The sequence below is a fragment of the Mugil cephalus genome, chromosome 10 (genome assembly GCF_022458985.1).
Source record: "Mugil cephalus isolate CIBA_MC_2020 chromosome 10, CIBA_Mcephalus_1.1, whole genome shotgun sequence".
Lineage (NCBI taxonomy): Eukaryota > Metazoa > Chordata > Actinopteri > Mugiliformes > Mugilidae > Mugil > Mugil cephalus.
In genome coordinates, this window is record NC_061779.1 from 21817641 (window position 1) to 21844845 (window position 27205).

The 27205-nt window shown below is 41.7% G+C and overlaps 2 protein-coding genes across 3 annotated transcripts; one reads left to right on the forward strand and one right to left on the reverse strand.

The window, feature by feature from the left end:
- The first annotated feature begins 5068 nt into the window (after nucleotides 1-5068).
- Nucleotides 5069-16385, forward strand: oaz2a (ornithine decarboxylase antizyme 2a). Its single transcript, XM_047595766.1, is given in 6 exon segments — nucleotides 5069-5301; nucleotides 11452-11518; nucleotides 11520-11600; nucleotides 12995-13167; nucleotides 13848-13933; nucleotides 14394-16385. Coding segments are annotated over 6 exon segments (648 nt in total). The 5' UTR covers nucleotides 5069-5191; the 3' UTR covers nucleotides 14525-16385.
- Nucleotides 13006-24075, reverse strand: psma4 (proteasome 20S subunit alpha 4). Of its 2 annotated transcripts, XM_047595765.1 has the most exons (10): nucleotides 24057-24075; nucleotides 23714-23744; nucleotides 23091-23133; nucleotides 22761-22923; nucleotides 22476-22553; nucleotides 22277-22365; nucleotides 21136-21266; nucleotides 20458-20581; nucleotides 18518-18707; nucleotides 13006-13144 (listed from the first exon to the last, which is right to left on the reverse strand). In XM_047595765.1, exons 2-9 carry the CDS (start codon nucleotides 23714-23716, stop codon nucleotides 18553-18555), a joined length of 786 nt encoding a protein of 261 aa, XP_047451721.1. In that variant the 5' UTR covers nucleotides 23717-23744; nucleotides 24057-24075; the 3' UTR covers nucleotides 13006-13144; nucleotides 18518-18552. The 2 variants fall into 2 exon arrangements, with proteins under 2 accessions (XP_047451721.1, XP_047451720.1); XM_047595764.1 differs by lacking the exon at nucleotides 13006-13144 and having other exon boundaries at nucleotides 18450-18707.
- Between the last annotated feature and the right edge of the window lie 3130 nt (nucleotides 24076-27205).

The following is a 27205-nucleotide window of genomic DNA, read 5'->3' on the forward strand; positions in this document are numbered from 1 at the left end:
TATATATATATATATATATATATATATATATATATATATATATATATATATATATATATATACATATATACATATATATATATGGCTCGGCCTGAGACATTGGTCAGACCATGACAGACGTTTGTGACATTGATAAACAGAAAATTGAAAAAATGTTAAAGGAAAAAGACGCAACTTTTGCTAAACAGTGGCCACAATAGGTAAATACAGGATTCAGATACATTATTTCTACTCTGACCTTAGAGGTAAAATGATACTGGAGATAAAAGTCGTGAGCTTGTGGTTACAGCGTGGGAAGATATGTACGAAAAAAAAAGCTTGGTGTTGAAGTGGTAAGATCAGCCCTAAGTCATGAGAATGTCGTGGGTAGGCAACTGTTGGTGTCAAGAAGACACGCAGGCTAACCGCTCAGCGGGGAAATGAGTAACTTAATATAGGAAATGAAATCATAGAGATCATAGTTAGGAAACTGACTAAATTATAATAATATTTATTGTAAATATTAATTTGAGACAAACTTCTAACTTATAAATCCCCACTTACAAGAATAGTGCAATGAAGAAAATGTTTTGAATGGGCTGATTTGTCTTATGATCAGCAGATAGGAATGGACACAGAAGTGACCGCTGACAAAGTTTATAAGCCATCTGCCTTCAAAATGCCAAAAATGGCTTCAAAAAGAAGCACTGAAGCGGCATAGATGTGACACTAGGCTGGAGATTATTTCACACTTACGCTCGAGTGATAAAAATGACCCATTCTCACACATCCTCCCCTCAAGCCCTTATCAGCCCTGATACCGCCTCTGATCAGGCCCGATCTACTATCACACTTCAACATCTGGCGACAGGAGGACTGTCCTCTATACGCTACAGTTTTCAGGACTTAATCTCCACTGAGCTTCTCCTGAATATTTCATCCTTGCAGCAGGGCGTCACATGCTGTTCACGCGATACGCCTTTTGTCTTTGGCGTGAGGAGAAAAACACCAGGTCAGCGCTGTCGATCTGAAACAGCATCGAGGCGAAGGGCTGAAACACAAGAGATGTTTTGTTTTTCAGCTAGGCTCTCATATGTGGCTCTTTTTTTACGTTGCACTGGAGATCATGAAGGGCAGCTGAGGGGCAGGCTATCCTGAAATCTAAGATGCCCAGTGTTCACCTGAGATTCAGCCTGGGCTCAGATTGCTTTAGTTGTTGTTGTTGCTGCTTTGCAGCTGTCGGGTCAGATAATTGAAAAAGTCTATATAAGTAGAGGAAGTCTCAACTGTATTTGTGTATTAATGGCTTTGGGGAAAACTTCTGTCAACTCTAAAGGTTGCATGGTTGTCATACACCAAACATGATCTCCTGTGTAATATTGTGCTGGATGAACATGAGCCTTCTGATCAGTTTGGGATCTATTGAATTTGGAGGCCAGGTCAACACCTTGAGCTGTTCTTTTTTTTTTTAGTTGTTCCTAAACTGTTTTCTCTTTCATTGCTATGGGGTGGGGATGTCTGGTCTGGTCTAGGTGGGTGGTACATGTCGAAGTAACATCCACATGAATGACAGGTCCAAAAGTTGCAGAACACTGAATTGTCACAAGTTTGTCAATGAAATGTGCTTGTTGTGACTGGTGGGTGTGTATATGTTCTACGATGTGATTCATTTTTAGCCCCATCCTAAAGGTTTCTGAATGTGTCAGTCCATTAGTATATTGGATGGATTCCTATGATATTTTAACCAGACATTTACGGTTCCAGTGATGAATCCTAATGACTTTGGCGACATTTTGTCTGGCGCATGAGGTGGATGTGATTTAAAGCAGATTGTCTCCACATTCATCTGACAGCGTTGGATTCATTTCCATAGATATGTTGAGAGCTCACTGTTAGCATGCCCGTTATAAAACCCGTTAAACATCAGCATGTGAAATTAACACTAAGCTTGTGGCACTACTACAGTCTGGTCAAAAAGGTTTTTAATGTATTTAAACATCTCAGACAACCGAAGCCTACACGTCAGCTACTTTCCATCCTAGACTGGTTGTCCTATTGTTGCTTGCTAGCTGTGTCACTGTATTCATTTAGTAAATAAGTTAATCTTCTGAGAACTCCTGAAAAAAGGTCATGGTGTCTAAGGGACTTTATTGTTTTGAGTCAATCACAGCTGTCAGTCATGGTGATGTAGGCCCTTTTATTGCGTCAATTGACTAATCAATAACAAACTGATCAGAAAAATGAACACTTGAGCACATTTAACATGCGCAAACCCTATTTTGTCGCAAACTGCTCCCAGGATATGATGCTCAGATTATTTGGCTTCATTTTCTCTATCCCTTTGTTCATCTTCACACACAGTTGTGATCTAAACAGTACATGTCAACAGCTTAGCCTAATACGCAAATAAGCACTAAGAAGTGGAAATCCTGTAATGAGTCTAATCTTTTAGTGTACTAATATTCCTTGGAAATGTTTGTTTTCACCTGAAGTATAAGAAATTGTGCTTAGTCCATCTAAAATGCATGTAGCGCGGAGCTCTCCCTTTTAACGTTCCTTTAGGCATCAGAAGCAGCAGAAACCCACCAGTGTGTGAGGCAGAAAAATGACACAAATGGGCCAGTGGGGAAACAACATCTCAGCACATTTCTTTGCATTAGAAATAATGAGGCCAAGAATTTGACCTCCACCTCGGTATTTGTTCTCTGTCTCAGTGTGACAGAAATCGACGGATCGACTCTCTCCTGAGCCTGAAACAGGCCATCAGTCTACTTCTCTTGTCACTGTGTAAAAATGCTAATGAGGCGAACTGCTATCTGAGTCTTCTCACTCTTATTTGTATTGTTTAGACGAGGCAGGTGGGAGTGATTTCTCTTTTGACCAACATTAAAATCCAGCAGCACTGAATATCATCACACGTTATTTAAGGTTTAGTGTGGCTTCAGCTTTTCTTTGATTAGATCTTATGTCTATTGTTCATGGGCATTACAGTACAACTCAGTTCCAAACCTTTTATAGCTTTAAAGCTCTTACAGCCTTTACTAATACATCCTTTCTCCAATCAAATCCATATACCACTTTAAGGCTTCTTTTGACAAGGTGTGATCCTTGTACTGCAAATCATTACTCAGAGAGGAAGAGATGGATCACAGAGACCCTCCAGCTTTGTTTTTGTCATATTGAGATGTGGCCATCAACTCAGTTTCAAAAGGACTTGCATGAAATTGAGATTTACGGATATTTCCCCGAGATTTTCATTGTGAAAGTTGGAGGGCTACAACATGGTTGTAGACAACAAACTTAAACTGTTGTGGGAACTGCTGATAACGTTACATGACACAGGGTCCCTCAGTAGGTTTTACATATGATTACATCACAAAGGTGCTGTTCCGTGGCAGTGTCCCCTGTCCTCTGCTCACCCAGGCAAGCTGGACCACGAACATTAACGCTGTGATGTGCCAGGATCAAGTAGCCCTGGTGCTATCTTGTTACTAATCTGATAATCTGTTTGGCACGGGGGCTCTTTTCCATTCCTCCTTACATAACTTGGTCTATGTTCAGACTCCGAGAGTCAGAGCCAAGAGGGACACCATGAGGGACAGATAGAGGACAGTGTTGTCCTTCCAACGGGGCAAAATAAACTTGATTTTAAACATCTTATTGTACTGTTCCTTCTGTTTCTTCACAGGAGGTCATAGGTGTTCTGACTAAGCTGAAAGGTAATCAGGTGACAAAATGAGGCCTAATGAGCTCCTGCAGCAGAAGAGTGGCACCACCCAGAGATGCCTTTAGTGACACTGCAAGATGCAGAGGGTGTGTGATATTGGATGTAACACCCACATCTTAATGTGCTGCCCTGGAGTCATTTTGAGGGTCCTTATTGAGAGGCTTTTCCTACCTCCAAAAAGTTTAATTTTTATTCCTCATTACCCGAGCCTCCAGTCAGGACTTTGACCTATCACCCTCGTTTGAAGGATATCGGGGGAATATCTGTCCACAATGATCTCTTCAGATTTAATAACTTGTCTGTAACTTTATCCTGCCCTGTACTGACCTTGCAACGCACAGACATTTCTCTCAAATAGCAAAAGCACCGACAACAGCAGCTGCTTAGATAGTGGATTAAACCACCAAAGTCAAAACAACTTAAACTGTGGAAAATACACTGTAAAATCTGATCCATTGCTAAATATCACATGTGCATTTTAATTTATTCAGGGCATTTATTTTGCAAGACTTTCCAGTGCAGCAATTACAGAAGGACAAAAAAATAAAAATAAAAATAGTTTAGACATGTGACCTAGACATTAGTGTTTGTGTGTGAGAGCAGGAGTGTCTTTAGTACAAACAGCTATGAAAATACGAACTAAAGTAATCAACCTACAGAGGGATACCGTATAAAAATGTTAACCATACATCACAATAGAATTAAGGCAATGCTCATTTATGGAATAAAAGGGTTCAGGACCTATGTAAAGGTGAAAACACTATTAAAAACATATTACAAACAATGCAAATAATATCTATTTAGTTTATTCTATTACAGCACTGCCATACTGTTAAGTCTAATATGATGCTACCAAGTAGCTGTTATTCTTATTCTCAATCCAAGCAACAACTAAAAAAGACACATCTGGCGTGCATGAATATCGTAGAAAAAAATGTTTTCCATTAACAGATATAAGTGAAATTTTGTGACAATTTCAATCTCAGAAATGGTATGAAGCAATACAATACAAAGCCCAGAGAGACACAGCTTGCATGACTTTCAGCTGCTGAGTTTTTTTTATGTTTTGTTTTATGTTTTGTTTACCCCTAAACTCCTGAAATATGTCTGAAAATATGAAAATGTTGCTCTCTGTTGTATAAATTCATAACGACTACAATTACCACAAAATAGAATATGTGATAAAGTGACAACACAACATACTGTAACATGCCTATAAGAAGTTGATAAAGCGACAACATCACATACTGTAACATGCCTGTAAGTCTTGGGGTTTGTTTACTCGCTGGTCTGGTTGTGTGAACCAGCCGGAGGTACATTACCCATGATGCCTTGCTGCCCTGCTATAAAAGCCCGTGTCGCTGCTCAGGGCTGTGGAGTGAGTCGCTGCTGTGGAGCGGTGTGTCGACATCTAAGTCCATATTTACCTTCACATAGTCGCAGTAGGGACTTTAACTGAAACCAAGCTGTGTGTTAAACTCACGAATGGTGGACATATCCGTGGAGTTTTTGCTTTATAGTAATAACCTTGGCTGTAAAGAAGGACCTAGACACCCGCGTTTCCTCCAAGCTATCATGCCAAACGCCGAAGAAAGGTAGGAGGAAGTTTTCCCCGAAAAAAATACGACACGCGAAAAAAAAAACAATATATGAACAAATAATATAAATGATGATAGCGCTTCTTGGTTAAGACGGCGCGTCATGTTGCTTTAACCCGTCAACTATTAAAATAATGGGCTTGTGAGAGCAGCTGTAGGTAGCTCACAAAGAAGCAGGAAACAAAAGAAGCGTCTAGAAGTGACAGGCAGTGACACGAACATGGGGCTTTATTTATGCCTGACGTGCACACGGTAAACATCTCGTTGTCTGCTGTTCGACTGCACATCTTGAAGGACAAGTTTAGACAGAGGCTGTCAAGCTTTGTTCGTGTAAAGCATCCGGTGACTTTGCAGCTTTTTGCAGTAGTTAAATGGCTGTCGTAACATGCTGTGCTGCGAACTGTAGGTGTAAGAAACTGTAGCCACTAGTTTTAACAGGATGCGGGAGTCTGCATGTCCTTTAAAGCGCCCCAGACCACAGTGTTAAGGTTCCTCTGCAGCCTGCAAGTTGCTTCTTGTTTGACCTAATACTGCAACACTTGTTATCGGTTGATCGGTCGTTTTTAAGAAGACAGTAAAAAGTTTTCCATGTCCATGCTTCTTTAATATTATTATTAGTATTTATTCTTAAAAACACTGATTCTACTGGTTGTGCTCATTCCAGTATTTGGTTAATCGACAAAGTAGTTTGAGCACTAAATAAATTGGTTCATATTTCAAAGCATATACTAACTAGTGCTGAGTTTAATAATTATTGTGTAGGTTCCTTGATGTGCAGAAAAATCAGCTGATCAACTGTGATGGTCAGTTACAGAGCAAAATGTTCATTTGATGTTAAATTCCAGCTTTGGGTGAATTGAGGGGTTTTGTTTGTGTCACTGTAAATCTAAATGACCGTTAAATGAAGCACAGACAATAGACCTCTGTTGCACCTGATCTGTATTTGAGTATTCAGAGAAATCGTCTACTGTCCGTTTTTGTGTTATGTGTGCACCAAGCAGGGCATTGCAGTCGGAAAATGAACTTGTTAGTGCTCTCTGGAGGACAAACTTTGTAATAGAAGTCACTGCCTTGAAGTGATCTCGAAAAATATCTTCGGTATTTGTGTTCTACATATCTTGCTCCTGATAATCCAAGTGTGCAGTGATATAAATTCTCCTGCGATGACCTTTAGGAGTAGTCGGTAATGGAAACACCACTCTCTGGTTTTGTTTAGGGACAGTCTCACATCTGTACATAATGTACCGAACAACACGGTCACCGAGTAAAATACGCTGTTGTATTTTGCTGGATGTTTTTTTTCTGTTGCCCCGCCGTCATGCGTAGAGTGATACCTCTGTGACAGTATATCTTTTACTGAATGGTATGGTTTTTATTTTAGAAGTGACAGTGTGGTGGACTAAGGTAAATATGTTTACGAGCATTTTCATGGTTAAAGCTGAGTTTTTTTTTTCCTCAGACAGAAGCCTTGTCTGTGTCAGTTGTGTCAGACGATAAGTCTGACGCACATAGAGAGGAAAGGGAGAGAGCTCTATTGATGCTGTGAGCCAGAGCAGCAGCTATATTAGCCCTCTGACTGCTTTGGCCCTGTCTGCTGAAGGCATCAACTGGCCTACATCAGCCTTGGTTACATAAGCCCGTTCCCCTCTACCAGTTCACTTCTGAAGCATCAGTGGAATTTGTGTGCGGCAGGGAGTTCATTCACTCAGAAACAGCTGGGTTATTAAAGATGGATACCTGACTAATAAAAGCACTCCTAAATGACTGGGAGTCTGGTCTGATCAGTGGTTGCTTTGGTTGGCTGTGACTGTGGCTCAGAGTGCCTCCAAAATTTCCATAATTGAACCAAAAACTGGGCAAACTAGTTTGAGCTAAAATCTGGAATTCTCACCCTCGGCAGCTACACGCAAACATGTGATGCAAACTTAGGGGTTGTCTGAAAGTCTCGGTTTTCATATCGGCGTCTTGTGTTTTGAAGCAATTCAAGCTGAAATGAAATAAATGTTAATTAATTTGTCAGTTAAGTAATTATTTTCTCAAACAAGTGATTATTTATTTTACTTACATATTTCCTTACTTCCTTATTTAATAAACGTCTCCTCTGAGCAGTGTTTTCGTAAACCTCCCAGTATTGATGCTCATTTCTGTGAAGCCTGTCTTTGAGATAAGATAAGATAAGATCGTCCCACAATGGGACTCCACGCTAACAAACCAGCTCTTAGGTTGTGTCGCTGCTACAACTTTAGCTCCTGTTGTTGCTGCTGGTGGTAATACAATCGCAGTTACACTCTGTGCTTAAGGATGTTCCTTAAAATATTCAGCAACCTGATTAAAAAAACATATAACTTATTGATGGTGCGGCTAAAACTGAAACATCTCCAAGGCTTTCAAACAGATCTAGTCTCGAGGTTGAACCCCTAATACTTCCATGACTCCCCCTGACCTCTTTTGCAATCATGAGTTGTTGTTTTAAGTGTTATGTCTCAACACTTACTGAATGCATTGTTATGGTACGAGCAGTCACATCCCCTTGAGGATTTGAAGGGGAAAATTCCTTCATTTTTTTTCTTTTTTTTTCTTTAATAACTGGTTTTTAAGTGATGCCAGTTTATGACCAACAAAAGTAACACTCTGTACTTCTGTCTGTTCCTGGCGTGGTAAAACCGAGCCTGCCAGACATCCACACATTAGCACGCCAACACAGTGTGCCACAGAGCAGCTGCTGTGACTGCTTTTAACATGTCAAACATATGTTAACGGTGACAGGGATATGCACCAAGAGGGACACATGACACTGAACTGGTGACCATATTTTTAAAGTATTTCAAACACATGTTACATCTTGTAATTGGCACAAACACAAATACCAATTTTTTTCATGAAGCTTCTGGTCTGATTCCCACGGAGTAATGTCATTTTATCAGCTTTAACATTTTACTCGTTTGTATGTTCTTTATTGAACTCTTGTGGTCCTGTTTGCTAGTCTGGTTGTTTCTGTCCTCTAGCACAGTTTGGGTCCAGGGGTCAGAGAAATATGTTTTGACAGGGACACGTCCGTCCATGCTGAGGTTTCAGAGCACGTGTGCCTTTCCTGTTTCTGTCTCGACATCTTTTCCGACACAGGGCCCGGCCAAACTTCCAGAGGTCGCAGGAGGTCTGAGGACTCTCCTGTTTATATTCCTGTGTACAGCAGCTTGTTGTTTATGTGTTCAACCTAAATGGTTTTCCCCAAAGGTTCTTTTTTTTTTTTTTTGGGAGGGGGGGGGGTCTGGAAGCTTGTTTATGTTCACAGGGTTCACAGGCGTGATTTGGACGGGAGTCTTTTTCCATTACTAAGCTGGTAATTGCAGCATTAGAAGTTGGTTTGCTGTGTCCCTGTCTTCTTGAAGACTTACCAGAACGCTTCCTGTTTTGGAGTTTATTGGTTTTTTGGCTTGTGGTCAAAGTCTGCCTCAGCAGCAGCCCAGGTCACTCACTCACTCACTGAAACAATTCATCTACACCAGTTCTCGTAACAACCAACTGGTACAAGTGTTCATCCTTAAAAACCGCATATACACGCACGCACACACGTCCTCACCCCTCCTGCCAGAATGTGATGATGACGCACTTGGCATCTCTGAGTCCCAGTGCAACGACACACACATGATTAAATCCTCACTGGCATATTAATACAGCCCAGGCTTAGGAAGGCGCTTGACTTTCTCACTGGTGCACTGTCTGTGTTCCCCACGTAGTCGAAGTTGTTTAAATATATAACCTATATTCTGATTTTAGAGTGACCTTGTGACCTATCGGGGGGTGGGGTCTGAAAGCCGTGGCCGTCCAGCTGGAGTGGCAGCATGAGACGGGTGGGTGGGGAGGGCTGCTTGGAGTGTGGCTGAAATGTCAGAGGACCCGAGTGTTGCCTTTCAAAACAAGCTGGCATTTCCATCAAGGGCAGACCGCGTGTCTGCGTCTGAAAGTGAAGATGGAAAAAGAGAAGGAGCTCTTGACATCTTGGCAAACATTTCAGTCTCCTCCTCCATCTGCGTCCTACCTGTTGTCCCCAGTGAAGTCTGTGTTAGTTTTATTTCTGTGATACGCATGAAGAGAAACTCTCGTTTGTCTAGACTGTTTTGCTGCCAACATTCTTGTCTCATTACCATCTGCGCCGATATTTGACTAGGTATTTAATATTGACATGTTTCCTTTCTCATCTATTTTGACCTATTTGGTTTGTTGGTTGGTTGGTTGATTTTCCAGCCTGTAAGTCAATAAAGGAATCTAACCCTACTCAATCATTAAATTACACTACAAATATAAGGTATTAAACTATAGTTACATTTCTTGTTCTTTTTACTTTTACTGCGATACATGTCCACTTCTCTAAATTTCTACTATTTGTATTTGGTAAAATGATCTAAGTACTTCTACCACTGCAATCACTAAACCTACAATAACATAGATAATATGAAATACTGAGCCATACTTGACCGAGGAGAGGTCATGGTTCTCTCCTCTGTGTAATCCATTCATCTGTTCACATCTAACAGCCAAGTGACGAGGTGGTGTGCGTGCAGTAGCTGCTGCAACATGAACAGACATAATTAGGTTTGTTTTCCACTGCTCACTCTCTAGGCTTGTAGCTATGCCGATCGGGTCGTCCGGGTTACCTGTCTGGTCAGCAGGGGAACAGGTGAACGCCTGAAAACAGAAACATATTCTTCTATGGCACACGATTTGAATAAGTACAGAATGTATTCACTCACGAACCGGTCTCACTTGCAGTTGCAGTTTTAACACGTGAACACGTAAACGTGTCAGGTCATGGCGAAGAATTGTTACAGGGACATTTCTGAGCCTGGAAAGTGGAGGGTATTTGTTCATCTAAAGGCCACGGTTGGACAAGACGAGAATCCCTCTCGTCTTGGCCTCTCTTCAACTGAAACTCAAAACGTAGACGATACGTGTTCCAGAAACCTGTGCAAGCTATTTGCAGAGGTGTTTACAGATCATGTGGCTGTTTTTGATGCCTGCCCGGCACTACATGCATACGCCATCTAGAACTATTTTGAATCCTGTAATAAATCACAGGCTTTGATTCTGTGTGTAGTAGGCTGCTCATAAACAAATAGCCGACGGAGTAGAGTCGGCAGACTGAAACTTTCTTATCCACATCATGTCTTGGTTGACTTTGTTAATAATAATGATCTAAATTTGTCTGAATTGGTGTCAAAGGATTGAAGAAATGTCAAAAACTATATATAACCAAGCAGACCCTACTAACCGGAGCAGTGAGTCTCAGGTTTAAAGAGTCAGTGAGCTTCTCTTGTGATTACAAACTTGTCTGGACGATCCTTAGGTTTGATGCGGTCATAATGTTGCTGGTGAGTCAGGAGGAGTTGGTGAGTTTTTGTTTGGCTATATCCAACACATGAACAACGCTATAATCATGTCTGATGCCTCTGACCGTCCTCTATACTATGCTGAGGTTGAGCATGTTGCCACCGGTGCTTTGTTTTTGCTGATAGCAGGGCTGTGCTTAGTGAGGTTAAAATAGAGCTGCATGTGTGCAGCAACATGCTCAGAGGATTACATCAGGAGCAGTTATCAGCGGTTTCACTTTGTCTGTCGGAGTTAAAGATGCCCTGTGGAGTTTCTTGCAAACACACAGCTCTTGCTACATATCACCACTAGCTGCTAAAAGCTCCACTGGGTGTCTTTCGGCAAAGTCGAGCAGGAGCAGACACTCTTGGCTTTCATGTTTTAGCTGGGTCATTACTATTTAAAGTGGAGAGGAAATCAGCCCGGGCACCTTGTACTAGTGACCTAATCTTGAAACTCTGGATGGACTCCAGTGCATTTAGAAACAGCCAACACTGTCAGTTTCCATAGAGTGCAGTTTGGCGAGCTTGTGTCCCAGCGAGTGCAGCTCTTCATTCAAGCTTCTAAGGAACCGTGAACCTTCAGGCAGGAACTATCCTTTAGATTAAACAACATCACAACATTAAAAGGAACTGTCCTTTATATAAATGATGTGCATTTAATAGCTTTACACATAGACAGGATCTTTCTCTCTGGTTGCCACCGCCATCGGTAGAGTTTGAGGACGAGTATAATATTGAACAACCTGAAACACTAACTGGTTCATCTTTGTCCCCACAGTTCCTGGTTAGCTGGGTCTCTGATGCCCAGCTCCATCCCTCAGGCTCCAGGGCCTCTGTGGTGCTCCTGATGCCCCTCACCCACAGCTGAAGATCCCGGGTGGGCGAGGGACTGTCAGGGATCACTCTCATGGCGTGCTACTACACAAGGTGACAGTCCGCAACTTCACACACAAAGCTACACTGTTGCAAAGTTTCCTGGTGACACCTGCACGTGGTCCTCCACAGAGACCTTTAAGCACACAGCACCTGAACCCATAATGCAAAGCGCTACCATGCAAGTGTTATGTTATAATAACGGAGCTGGATCAGTCTTTGCCCGTGCCCTTTGATTGGTGTTTTAAAGGCTTTATTAATTTCAGATAAAATGTTTTTAATAAGGGCTAAAGAGTCAGCAACACTCACTGTAAGCACTAGAGGTAAAAATTGAGTTAAGTGCTTCATCCCTCAGGGACATTTGTGACTCAGTTCACTAAACAAAGGGATGCAGTGCTAATGAGTTGTACCCTCATTTTGCACAGTCGCTTTTTTGAAGTTAAAAAAAAATCTGTTAATCTGCCTCCAACTCATCGTCAGCACCTGCCGTGGATTTAGTGCATGAATCCTTTCATTCACCTAGTTTCCTACGAGCAGGTTTAGATTTTAGACTACGAAGTAAATTATTTAGTAATGTAGTATTTGAGGAAGCTAAGTGCTTCATCCAGAGGTGAACCTTGTTTTAGGTTTATGCCCCACTCGGACACACACTCCAGTGTGCACATGTGATAGAGTGTTAAGTTGTACCTCAGACATGTGACTGACTATCCAGGAGGATTAGAGATTTAGGATCAGTCAGATCAGTCACAACTGTCATATTAACATCCTCATCTGTCCTCTGCGAGCAAAAAGCCTCCTCTGAAGTCAGCACTTTGTTCACAGCTCTGGTCCACATCACTGCCTCACCCTTTCTGTTCCAAAATAGGGCTTGTGTCTAGTTGTCACATTCGGCCCATGCGAAGCGTCCTTTATTAAATGAATGTCATGAATAATTCTCTGTCTCACTTATGTTTCCTGTTACACTCACACATTATGTCAGCCAGCTCGCCTGTGACAGAACTATTGCCACTGACTGCCCCTGTATAACCCACTATTCAATGACAATTTTGAATGTTAGCTCTATCTATTGTTTTTATCCATGATCGATCTTCATATAACATGTAACGCCTTTATCTTTTACTCTTGTTTCTTCCTGTTAAAAGTTTTTCTGTTCCACCATCACCTCAGTGTTTGCTCTAGGGGTTTTAAGTTCTGGTTAAAGTGCCTAGACACAATTACAAATGTCACTGATGCTGTATAAATAAAGTTGAATTCTTACAATTTGTTAGCATAAATAGGGAAATTGGCAATAAAAAGTTTTGTATCAGGCTTGTAAACATGTTTATTCAAGGGATTTAATTTCTTCTTTCATCTTGAAAGCAGTCTCAAGTGGTCATTTGAGGAACTGCAGTTTGTGGCGTTTGTTCTTATCTGTTGGTGTCTTGTTTCCTCTCCCCGTACCAATCCAGGATGAAAAGTTAACAGTGACGCGGGCCTCTCCAGTGAACGGGAACCCCTCTCTTCTCCACTTCCACTATCAGCTGAATGAGCGCCGCTCGGCCTTCTGGGATACAGCCCTATCAGAGGACAGCCTCTTCCTGGAGATTCCTGCTGGGCCACTGGTGGAGGGGAGCAAAGAGGGGTGAGATGAACACATGATATTATAAGATTTAAGAATGCATGATGTACATATATTTCCACTACTCTAATTCCATCAGTACAACACCTTACGTCATATTGTGTCTCCTCAGAGACATTACTTTATACACAGTAGTACACAAATTCAGTAGCAAAAGAGTAGCAGGAGATCCTTGCATAGAATTATATAGCAGTATTGTATCACTATTACTAGAGATTTTTGTCATTTAAGTTTTTGAGAGTTAATGGCAGGGGATACATTTTAATGTTGCGCAGCACGTGTAGTCTCACCCTTTCAATCCTGTCTGAGATTCACAACGTTTCCTCTTAAAATTAGCATTTGCTTATGTCAATAAACAAATTTTATTTGTTTTAATTTGCATGCGAGTAGCTGATGAGGCTTAGTAGCTGCCGGTAATCGCACAAATGAAAGCGGACGCTAGAAGTTTTCTGTTTTCATTGCCTGGCTTTGTGTCTGTAATCGATGCCAGGACAGAGTAACCTTGCCCGCTGCACGCTCGGTGCCAGTCCTACGAGCAGCCAGCTTTGCAGCTGCCACTGCATTATTATGTAAAGTTGCAGGGCTTATGTAAAAAGGAAAAAAAAAAAAAACATGTGCGTCATCACTACTTCTTTTCCCCTCACTCACTGACTCGGCCTCTCTCTGCCTTCTGTCATCCCCAGGTTAACGGCTCTGCTCGAGTTCGCAGAAGAGAAGCTGAAAGTTAACTATGTCTTCCTGTGGTTCCAGAAAAGCAGAGAGGATCGATGTAAGGGCTCCTTTAATTGTAAAACACTCCCTTTTTTTGCTTCTGCCAGCTGTTTTTATATTGATGTGAAATGGCAGAGATCTTTAAGTGGGTGCACAGTCAATAGTAAGGATTGTCCAGAGCACAAATCTGTAGTTGGTTATGGAGCAGGACCTGGCCGTAGAATAAGAAAGAGAAATAGCTCATTCATAATTAAATAAAAACACACTACATGAGCACTGTGTTGAACAGGAGGTTTTAAGAGTGAGTTGAGCTGTACGTTAATACCTGTTTTTAAATCATGCCAAGCTAATCGCTCCATCTAGTGCAGGGTCTTCTTGTTTTATTCTTGGAAAGAACACCAGGAGCTTATTGTCATTAAAAGACACAAGTTTGCCATTAATCAAATGTCTGAAACACATACCTCAGGTAAACCAGGAACTTAGGTGTAATAGAGGATTTACTGTTGTTTCTTCACCAGTGACCATCATCAAGACCTTCCACTACATGGGCTTCGAGATGGTGAAGCCGGGTAACCCCATGGTACCAGCGCGGCCTGATCTGGCCTTCATGGTTTACTCTCTGGAAAACAGCAGCTCGGATGAAGAGTGACTGCCACCTCCCTCTCCCACCCTCCCCCTCAGCCTCCCCCTCAGCCTCCCCCTCAGCCTCCCCCTCTCCCTCCCCTCCCTCCAGAAACACGCCTTCTACCCGTTTCTCCCTTCAAGCTGTCCGACCTGCCTTGACTCTCCCTCTGACGCAGACCCCACCACCCCTCAGAAACCCTTCGTTACTGGGAAAGGTGTCGACCTTTCCTCATATAGACTAGCGATTTTAAGGGGGCGTTTTAGCGTCGTAGGATTTCTGTGCGATGCAGAGGCCTCCCCTACTTTTCCCCTCCCTGAAAACGCAGAAGACCCAGGGAGCGGTCATCATGCACTGCTTGGGATTTGGGCTTTTTTTCCCCCTGCTTCCTCTTTTGGCCACATTATTAGTTTGTGCTGCCACAAACAAGACAAATAACTGCTGGACGTTCAGGAGAAGGTGGTGTTTTACATTAAAATTCAGCATATCTCTCCTCTGACAGCTTTTACCTTTTTATAAGAAAAGAGACTTTGGTTTGTCTTTGTGTGCTGTATACCATGCAAGCGGTGTTAGGGGTAAAAATAGGGAATTCTGGTGTGCGGTATGGTCAATAAAATATGTTCTGCTTTAAAGAAATAGATGGTTGATCTGTTAACATTTAACATTAAAGCACATGTTATCATTTCTTTACTCTTCCTGAAATATGTTGAGGCATCATTCCAGCACATGTCACTCTGGTTCTGTCTTTTATTTTTCTTCCTCAAAATACTCTAACCACAAGTGTGGAAATACCCTGGTAGTCTCTGCAGGATGTCAAAGCTAAGAAACTGATCGTTGAATGTCGACAACACATCGCCCTGTGAAGCTGACCGTGTGACTTATCAAAGAGCCGAGAGCTCTCTTCACACAAACACTTTTATATAGTTTTTTTTTTTAAAAAAAAGATCCCAGTCTGAGTTAGTTGCTTTGGTTTAAGGAAAGAAGCTCCACTTACTGTTTCTTCAAAATGGACACATAGGTCCCGTTTGAGATTGGAACATTCAACACAGCAAAAAAACTTTATTTCTCGTACTAATTGAGAAAAGGCTCAGTTGTGACCAGCTTGAATTTCGAAAAAGTGGCACAACTTTTGCTAAAACGAATCCCAGATGCTCAGATCTGAAAAAGTAGAGGAGGCTGGTAGAGCCCCATTCAGCCCCATAGAGTACTCAGCAGTACTATCCTCCAGCAGGACGCCTGGTTGAAGATGGGGGGCTATTGGTGCCTAAAGAGGAAAGTGCAATGTTGTATTATTATTTTCTTTTTTACTCTTGAGTCTTATCAAAAGAATGTGTCCCATTATTCATCCCACTTCAGACCTGGCCGTCGGGGTGCAAACAGGAGCACTTAAGGTGATTTATATGCAAGTAGAGTTCAAACTCTTGTGTTTTTTTTTTTTTTTTTAGCTTAGTGGGTTTTAGTAGTGTGAACAAAATGCCAAAGGATCCAGTTCAAACCAATCTTGTATAAGATCCAGCTAATCTAAACCTAATGTGCTACGTGAAGAAATATTAACCTACATTCCCCATGCTAGCCATACTTAGCATGTCTCATGTTGGGGTGGGGGTGGGGGGGACTCTTCTTTTTCTCATGCATGTGTTCAGATCATACCAGTCTTCATTGCTACTGATTGAGCCCTGACTATAAGCTGTTAAGAAATGTCAATAAATGAAGTTTTTCAGAGGTATATTTTTATGTATGTATATTTCTCTATTATTGTGACAGTTTAGGGATTCATTTTTTTTGTTCTTGATGATTAGTTGGCATCGTTTTAAGACAATCCTCACTTGTATACTTCACAGATTATTGTCTTCGGGGGGGAAAATATCAATAAAATTTGTTAACTAAAGTGTGTTTTCTTTCTTTATTTAGTTTATTTGCTCTTCAAAGGATTTTGGATTTGGTTTTAGGGTAGGTGAGCGTGGAACACGGTACGGTCGTCACATGCTGTTTTACCCTCGGGTTTAGTTGAAACTCACTTTCTAATGTGCAATTGCGAGTTCGTATTTAAAGCAAGAAAAGAAGAAGAGAGAACAAGACAGGAAACAGGCCTGGGAGACAGCACCGAAGCCCTTAAAATGTGAGATGGCAGAGCTGCGGCGAAAGGAGCCGATATGAGGAAATGAAAGTGTGCAGCTTTATTTTTTTGGTCCTGAGCAGTAGCTGTTGGTAGCTGTGTTTCAGCCCACCGCTGACTCAGGAGCTTATCTCCAACCAGCTCGGCTCACCGCTGGCTCCTCGCCAAAGGTGGCAACAAGCTCCCAAGTCAGTTGATCTGGAGATCTATTTTCAGCGCCTGCCTCGGCCAGGGTGGACTCAGCCGCTCTGCATCTGCTAAAGCAGCAGCAGCAGCCCCTGGTTTTAAACCTCTGTTGTGTCGTGAAGGAAAGAAGACACCCTGAGCTTTAAGAAAGCACAATAAAAACGGAAAATGACTGTTCTGATTATACACATGTTTCCTGACTGGTTTATGTCCGTCCTAAAATCTTGTCATGTGTTATTCTCCTTCCCTGAAAATGCAGGAGTTTGATGTCATATCAGCAAAAGAAGACACAGCCTCACAAGCCACTGCACCTTTACTCTAACCCAGAATAGTGTTGACCCTTGACCACTGGGGGTGCTAGAAAACCTATGAACCCTGTCTCTGGGGTGTTTTCATCAGATGCTCTCATCTGTCTGTGCAAAGGGCCCCGTGCTGCCCGGGGGCCTCGTTTTCATCGCTCCCGCTCTTCCTCCACCAGCAGCAGAGAACATGATGTCACAGCGGTGCGCTGAAAATCTGAGGCCAGGCCACTAATCCCCCGGACTAAAAGACAAGAAGCAGATAGTCCCCTCCTGGCCTTAATCTTATTCTGACTTTACATAAACTCACCTCAGATGGAGGCTGATAAATGGTCACGGCATCGCCTGTACTCAGCATGGCTTTTCTCAGAAACTGCCTATATACAGTACGTCCTCGCAAATCTGCCTCCAGAGTAATCCTCTCTGAAGACACTCGGGATGCAGATCAAATGTTCTAATATCAAATCTACCCTCTGTGCTCCGGTTACAGTCAATGACTGTTAAAGTCTTTTTAATAGCCGTTAAAGCTTCGAATCCCGTTACATGATCTTGTTTCCTTCCCACTCCGTCCGAGCACTTAAAGGACATCTCGTTCAGGTTGGAGCTAAAAAGATGAGATTTAAATCTAGTTCTCGGGCTTAAAGAACAAGGGGAGAAATCATACTATTTGTTAGGAACTTTCCGTCACCATATCAGATATAAAAATATTTCATGTGTTGCCGTGTTGCCTTTCGGCTGCCATGAGACAAATTCGGGTCAACAGCTACTAACTGCTCCAGTTGATCCACCAGGTAGTTGATGGTCACTTTTTCCAGCTGAAATTCACTATAAAGCAGGAGTGGAGCTGCGTAATCAAAAGATAAGAAACTGCTTCCACGTTGTATTTTGATACAGTTGAATAATTAAATGTCAATTCAATTATTTTTTATTGAAATATAACAGTAATAAATCACTGCTTTCGTCCTCTGCCGTCTCAGCTGAACTAAGAATAAAACGACTTCCCATGTTACAGTTAGTCCTGGAAACCACGCAACGTCCCGTCACTGGCAGATATCAACATGTTAATCATTTTTGCAATTGCGGTCTCCTATTTCATAACAAGCATGCATTACACAATTCATGCAGGGTGCATGAAGACCATCTGTGTTGCTCTAATCTTGCAACAATTTTCAACTGTAAATCCATACGGATCACGAAAGGAAGCGCTCAAAGCTCTGAGTGGGTGAAAACATGCGGAATCAGAAAAGTGTTAAGGCCCAGTTGAGTTGTATCACTTTGATTCAACAATTGTTCAATGCAGAACAGATTAAATGTAGTAAGTGTGAAACAGAAAAAAAAAGAAATTCAGTAGTCGGCTATTTACCATTTGGTTTTATTTTAAGAAACAACACATGCAAACATACACGCTCACAAACTCACATTCGTTCTTTTCCAAAACTGTGGTTAGGATGAAACTACTTGTCCTTCTCTTTCTGTTCCTTCTCTTTCTTGTCTTTCTCGGCTTTGGCCTCCTCCGCCTCGTGCTTCTTGATCAGCTCCTCCACCTCCTTCTGCTTCAGCACCTTGATGCAGGTCTTTCCGTTCTCGCGGGTCAGGGTGGCGATCTCCACTGGAAAAAAATCAGCGGCAGAGGAAGGGAATGTATTCAGTGTGTGTGCATTTGCGGCGCTTTTCACTTTTCACTGCGCAGAGCAGTGACAGATGGCATCGGCAGCAAGTGAATGTTTTAAACGGTCATGTGCTTGGTCTGGGGACACGGACCGAGAACTCATCTGCACCCACTTGAAACGTTGTTTACATACCAATCACCTGACTCGCCATAAAAACAGGCACAGCGGGTATGCATCAGCTGATGTTTGCCCTTACCCGCATAATGTGTGGCTCTGATGCAACCAAATGAAACTGTGCTGATGACAATAGCTGGCATGTCCATCTACTGCTTGTGCTTCTAGTGCTAATGTTTGTACTCATGTTTCTCAACGGTCCACGAAGAACAGGACTGTGTTCAGTCTTAATGTTTCGTGCTGATAGTATTATCTTAAGGTGTAATAAATCCCTAATATGTGACCTACTAAAAAAAAAAGCCTTGTAGAGGCAAATATCAAGAGGTAGGGAATGATTTATCCACCTTTTTAGCTCCGGTCTCCACCACCTCCTGAAAAACATACACTATATTGCCAGAAGTATTTGCTGCAGGTGTTCCAATCATCTCCATGGCCACAGGTGTAGAAAAGCAAACACCTAGACATCCAGGCTGCTTCTACAAACATTTGTGGAAAAATGGGTCACTCTGAGGAGCTCAGTGAATTCCAGCGTGGTGCTGTGACAGGATGCCACCTGTGCAACAAGTCCAGTCACGAAATTTCCTCGCTACTAAATATTCCACAGTCAACTGTCAGAGGTGTTATAGCAAAGTGGAAGGGATTGAAGTTTAAACCTCTAAACTAAATGTGGCCTTCAGATTATCTGAAGAACGGAGCGTAGAGAGCTTCATGGAATGGGCTTCCATGGCCCAGCAGCTGCATCCAAGCCACACATCGCTAAGACCAATGGAAAGCTCTGTGGTGTAAAGCACAACGTCACCACTGGGCTCTAGAGCAGTGGAGACGTTGAATGACCGGTCATGCTTCTCCATCTGGTAATCTGATGGACCAATCTGGGTTTGGCGGTTGCCTGGAGAACAGTACTTGTCTGACTGCATTGCGGGTGGAGGGGGGATTATGGCGTGGGTTTGTTTTCCCGGAGCTGGGCTTGGCCCCTTAGTTCCAGTAAAAGGAACTCTGAATGCTTCAGCACAGAAAGAGATGTTGGACAATTCCATGCTCCCAGCTTTGTGGGAACGGTTTGGGGATGAAGCCCTTCCTGTTCCCACATGACTGTGAACCAGTGCACATAAAGACATGGACGAGGGAGTATGTGGTGGAAAAACTTGAATGATCTGCACAGAGTCCTGACCTCAACCTGACAGAACTCCTTTGGGATGAATTAGATGAAGACTGTGAGTCAGGCCTTCTCCTCCAACATTAGTGTCTGACTGAGCGAATACTTCTGGCAATATGTGTATATTTGTCTTTGAACCAGCTAGTTGTTAACCTGGCTGCAGCCCATCCCAAGGTATAGGTTGGGGGTGCCTGGTCTGGTCTAGGTGGTGGGTACATGTCTAAGTAACATCCACATGAATGTCACGTCCAAAAGTTTTCCAACAGAACAATGAATTGTCACAAGATGAATGGTATTTACTTCCCCTGACAGTGGGTTTAATGTTGTGGCTGATCAATGTACGCTGGTGGTATTTCATGGTCGTATTCAAATATTTTAAAGAAACACATGAATACATTTCTCATTACTGAAATCCACACCTTTCTCTGCAGACAGCTTGCTGACGTCCATGGTTTTGTTGAGAACTTTGACAGCGAGGGCGAGGGCTGTGGAAAGGGTCATCTCTCCCTCCTTGTAATCCTGCTTCAGCATCGAGACGGCTGCCTGGGAGTGAGCACAGTGACAAACAGTAAAAATCCCTCTAATCACAACAAACGCTGAATCTTTTTCTTCAGTGATGCAGAATTTACATGGGGAGATGCTCAGAGTGGCAGCTACTGTGAGGATTTCATTTAGACTTCTCTGTACCGTATCTGTCAGATCACAACATGAACACTGTATAGACAAAACCTGTGTGCACTAGAGCTACTGTAAGGCCTCTCGGACAAAAGTGTGCACACAAAGCTCTCAAGAGGTTCGGCTCCCCACAATCCCTTGTGTGCTGCGATGAGGACACACTCAGATTAGCATAGCCACCATGAACCGAGAGTTACACAATTTACTGGCCCCAAGAGTCAGCACTAAGTAGGCCACAGCATGTTTACTTATTGTGAGTGAGCAGTCTTTGTCAAAGCTGCCATGTCCAGAACCTCTGTGCAGCTGCGCCCACTAGTGTCATTGCCTGGAATAGCAACTTTTAGTACCACCAGTGTGGCTTGATGGTTTCAATATTACACAGTCACTGACACTGAGCTTTGCCACACTCCTGTAAGACTCACAGCACTGTTGTTTCCGATGCAGGTGGCCTTCCAGCCTCCATAGTTTCCACTGGGGTCACTCTGGTAGAGCTGGAAGCCGTAGTGTTTATCCCAACCCATGTAGAGAAGCGACACTCCAAACGGACGCTTTCCTGCGAGAACAAACGCACACACACACTGATTCAACACCGACTTTCATTTCTGAGGTACAGTAGGAGTCAGCAGGACGTGATGACATTTCAATCCACGTACAAAGAAAGCAAACAGCCGTCAATGAGCGGAAAAGTAGGGCCTTGTTGGTAAGAAAAATGTCTTCATATAATCATAAATAATAACTAAAATTCATACAGTTGTGAGTTCCTACACATTTGAAATATCAAAATTCCATAGTTTTTCCAGACCATAATTCAGACGTCACAGTAAAAAAACATCAAATTTATGGCATTTGGGTAAATAGGGAATTTGATGGAATTGTTTGTTATCATTAATCTGAATATATATGCTGTTATGTCACCTAATAATTTCCATATGATTATAGCTACATAATGTAGCTCATACAAATAAGTACAAACCAAGATAAAGTCAGTGCTTCAAAAAATTTTTTATAGTAAATTGCACATGAATCATCCATCTATGATCATCTGTGTAAACTACTGTGTGCTCTGACACAAGCATTTTATCTGTGCTGCCAAGCGCCTTAAAAAAAAAACAGATTAATCATTTTTTTTAGATATTCATAATTTTATGTTTTAGAAAATTGAACAGTGGTAACAGTCTTGGAAACATGATTATTTTTCCATACACTAGTTTTCATTTCCCTTACTTTTTCAGACCTGGAAATTTAATTAATCAAATTCCATGTTTTCCATATTTGCGTAGGAACCCTGTTAATAATTGTTTTGCAGCCTTCACTAACATAAACCCTACACAACATTCTATGCTTGTATCATAAGGTTAAGCATTCGACACTGCAAAACAACAACGTTTTTTGTCAAGGCCTTCCTTACAAACCTTAGACAACCTGCCAAACATCCACTTTGTGATTCCAAACCAACACTGAAAAATGTGGAAGTTATTAAAGCCTAATGAATAACTAGTTTTGTAGCTAAATGACCTCATGGCTGGTGCGATCAGGGTATAAATTAAATTACGTGCTTCATACCTCCAAACTGGGTGTAGGCTTGTTTGATGTCACACAGCGCTGTGACGAGCTGCTCGCAGGGGATTGGCTCCTGGTATTGCAGCAGGAACCTGGAAATAAAACACAACTCATCACAAAGACGTTCGCATTTGTATTTGTACCACTGTGGGAATTAAGATGGTCACAACTCTCAAAGATACGACTGAACACTTGAACTTACCTCTGTGCAATAAGCCTCAGCTCATTGGTCAGTACATTGGCATCTGATGTGATTCCTGCCACGCTGCACGCCATGTCTCTGTAAGGTCATGGAAAGATGTGGGATCAGTGCAATGCCACGTTGATCAAAGCATCCTTAAAGTATATCCACCAAGTGTAAATCTGTAATTAACCCTAAGGTGCACCAATGTTTTCATACAAGTGTATTTTCATCATGCTGACCAACACAAAAAGAAAAAAAAAAAAAAAAGAAAGAAAATAGCACAAACATGTTGCAGTGACTCACTCATTTAGCTTGTAGATTTTCTCTGAGAAAAACACTTCATCCAGCAGCTTGTGGATGTTCCTCCTCTCAGCAGCCAGCAGCACTCCGTCATTGGCTAAAATTCCCAGACAGGTACCTGCATGGCCGATGGCTTCCATGGCGTACTCAACCTGGTAGAGACGCCCTGCAAATGACACAAAGAACTGTCAAGATGAGGACTAAAGAACAACACACTAAAATGCAAAAAAGTAAAGCAAAAACAACCCTAAACTGACTTTGGCCGTTACATGTAATAGAAAAGAAATTGCACATCTTGCAGCATAACTAGATCCACTACTGAGTAAATTTTACCTTCTGGCGAGAAGATGGTTGTTCGGGAATCATATCGGCGAGACTGAAAGAAGACAGGGAGACGTTCATTAGCTCGCATTTAAATAGAAAACACAGACCAGGCACCTTTGAGCAAGATTTAATTAATGGGTAAAATGACGCTGGATATTAACATTACTCATGAGATGGAATAATAGTTTAAAATACATCAGTTTAAAGGCAGTAAGTCCAGGAGAACGTGATTGACCGTGACTTCTGTCATGGAAAACCATCCAATGTAAAACCAAACTGTTACCAGCCAAAACCAAACACCTTCATTAAAAACTACTTCATGTTGGAATAACATTTACATTTTAGTTGACTCAGAGTTGCCCATACTTGACTTCTGTTTCCTCATTTAATTTTCACGAATCTGTCCGTCAAAGGTCTTTAGGGAACAGTTCACAGCCTCCGTTTTATACGAGTGAGTGTATAGTTTGTTGTCATCCACAAAGCCAGGGCCTCATCACATGAGCCACAGAAGAAGCAGCACCCGGAGACTGGGAGCTGCTTCAGGCAGTGATGTTTTTACATCACGTAGACTAGAATAGTGCAGAAAAACTAAGAAGAGTTCAACATAACAGTTAACAATGGAGTTGACTCACCATATTTCGAGACTGCAGTCAAACCTCGTCACTGTGGAAAACAAAGTTGAAGAAGTTAAACTTTATAACCGAAGCTAACTCGCTAGCTTCAGATTAGCTAGTAGAGCATCAGTGAAAGAAACAACCATATGTCTCGCTGATTTGGGTAGGTATTAAACTCCTCATTTTAGAAGATTTTTTTAATATCTTAAACATTCTCGTCGTTTAGTTGATACACTTTGACAAAAGTTCACTCTATAATTCGCTAAACTACTGCTCCGTTAGCTAGCCAGCCAGGGCTTCATCCAAATAGAGATGAATCAACACATTTTTACAAACGGCCCCTTAAAACCCTCACACTCACTCAGCTAATGCTCACTGCTACGGTCGCTCATTTATACACTGAGCTACAAAGACGACATGAAGGTAAATAAGACTAATTCTCTTCTATTCATTAGTTAATGTAAAAGCGCTCACCACTGAAAAGGCTTCCTGTAAGGCGCGTCTTAGTGACGTCAGGGTGGCCACCACAATTATGTGCGCCGGTTTCTTGTTAGACTAAGTCATTTATTTATTTATTTAACTTTTTTTTTTTTACTGTTAAATAGATAATATCAATAAGAATACCAGTGCTTGCTAAAAATAGTGTTTTCTGAAAACGATCAAATATGACTTAAGCAGTTTTGCTATTAGGCTAAAGTTATGTGGTAGACATGAGAACACAGGCTGTCTGTTAAAATACTGATGACTCAACTCAAAATGTATTATTATTATTATTATTATTATTATTATTATGCACTTTTAAGATTACCAAGGAGTCGATCAAGGTGCTGTACAGAAGATGGCACAGGATATATACAAAGAGGAGAAAAATAACAAAGTAAACAGTAAAACAATAAACAATAAAAAACTGTGCTAAAAATTACTGTGTGTTCATCTGGGAAATGCCAGGGTGAAGAACTGGGTTTTTAGGGGGAATTTAAAAGACTCTAGGGACTTTGAGGTTCTAATATAAAGAGGGAGACTCTTCCAGAGTCTAGGGGCAGCTGTTCCAAGGAGAACCTTAAAGTTATGGCTGGGGCGCCTCAGTCAGACATAGTGGGGCAAGACTATTGGGGGCTTTACAAACAATTGTGGGTGAGTGTGAAGAAATTACTTAAAATATTCTGTGAAGCCCTATTAATACTCTTTCACTACTAAGGGTTTTCTTTAAATAATCATATTGCTTACAAGATCTTTAGCCCTTTACTTGCACTGTATGAAAATTCCCCAAACAATGTTTTGTTCTTCTAGCATAATTGTAAGAACTTTATAAGAACTCTATATTAGAAAAAAATAACATGTAGTAGTGCTCGGTGTCATGCTACCTCTAATGATGAAACATACATTTTCGTATGTAACCAATTTGACCACCAGGGGGACACCTTGCCTTGAATATGTAGTGAAGATGTCAGCTGATTTCATTCCATTCTTGCTTCAGACATCTAGTGTGTGAATAATTGCACTCTTTTTAGAATATATACAACGATCAGCCACAACATTAAAACCACTGACAGGAAATCTCAGTGACCCATCTTGAGACAATACAACGTTCTGCTGTGGATGTTACATGTACCACCCACCTGGACCAGACCAGGCATCCTCACCACATAGCAGTAACACTCCTTGATCCCCTCAACCCATAGGTCCCAAAGACCCCCACTAACAACATCCAGTTTCCACACGTCACCCTCAGAAGACCCATGTCCATTCTCTGATGAGTCACAACTGTTTTGGAGACACAAGGAAGACCTACACAATCCTAGGAAGGTGGTCATAATGTTATGCCTGATTAGTGTTTAAAACACAGATCAGTCAACAATCAGTTTCACCGTAGCAGAATATTCCAAGCTCCCAAACCAGGTTGATTTGTGGTCAATGCAGTAAATCAGCTCTAGAATTTCTCTGTCCGGTGCCGCTGTGCTGTAGCTGACCCTGACCTCTGACCTCTGACCTCTCTCTGATCAGCCGATGTGCGTGTGGTCCCTTTTCACTCATACTTTGCTCAGTCTGTATTCTTGGATTGTTGTCCCTCTATTTATACCAGACAAACTGTTATTGGTCCTGTCGCTTTTCTAGATAATTTAGCAGAGAACGATCATGCAGACTTTTTCCAACTACCATATTTATTAGAGGTTAAATAGAGTGCAGGGTTAAATTTTTCCACTTGAGATGAAACTGGAGAGTTTTTTTTTCTTTCTTTCCAAATGCTACTTGAATTCCAAATCAAACCAGCCACATGATTTTGATGAAAAATGACACATAAACAGTAACCTTGCAAGTCCTGACCAGACATCAACATTCTTTCAATTCAACATTTTTAAAGAGAGAACAGCAAAACTCTCCAATGTGACATGAGGAAAAGGTCCAGAACAGCTACTAAATGGACCTCGAAGTTAGTTTGCTTTGTCAAAATATTTTTAAAAAATCGTCAGGCAAAGATTTATGCGAGTTGGATGGATGCAGCTACAATATTGTAGCATTGTATAAGAAGTCTCTTTGTGTCTGAGGTTTTCCTCTCAGTTACACAGCCCAGAGTTTGCCAAAGCCTGGCAGTTTACCTTGAGATTATAAAATAATCACAACACCACATTGTTCCCTGGGGACTGCCTCAGCTTCAGCTGAGAGGTGCAGCTTCAACACCTCAATAAACAATCCATAACACCACACTGTTTATTCAGAGATGAGGAGTACACTGCACTTTGATTTGTTTGGTTGGCGCCAGTGCGTGCTCTGAAGCTGGCTCACAGATCCCCCAGGATCTCCTTGAAGAGTTTATAGCTCTTTCAGGAATCAGCACATTTGTATTTTTAAGTCTGACGCATGTCTCACATCGTTCTGATGGCTGGGTGTAATTTCTGACATTTGATCTGAGTATTTCTTTTTGCAAATAGCTACATTGCTTTGACACACGGCCTCGTGGCTGCGTGATGGATGAGAGGTCTCCGATCTCCTCTGGCTTCTAATTGTTTTGTCACTAAAGAGACCTGTGTTGTTGCAATCAATATACAACCCCATCATCACGGGTTTTATTGGCGCCTATAAAAATCATAGCGGGTGAAGGTTTACTGAGCATCCAGGTGAAATATATGAAGCTGAGATGAGAGGCCTCGCTCCGCAGATGGATGAAAAAATCCCAACCATCCTTCATTTAAGGTCAAGATACCTAAGTATTAAAAAGTATCAGAGTACCTACATGTCTTTATGCTTTACTTAATGTGAGGTTTAAACAAATTACTGACATAAAAGATTACATTTTCAATTGTTGGAATTGAGAAACTGTTGATTGATTTTTTATTATTTTTTAAAAATACAAGTAAAAGTAATTAAATATCTAAAATATATGGTATAAAAATCTTAATTAAACCTCATTTTTAACTGCTGGCACACAGCCTTCGAGCTCACTTAGCTGGACTTCACTTACCCACTGTTGCGAATGACTACATGTAGCCATGAAGTCATGAGTCTGCCCAT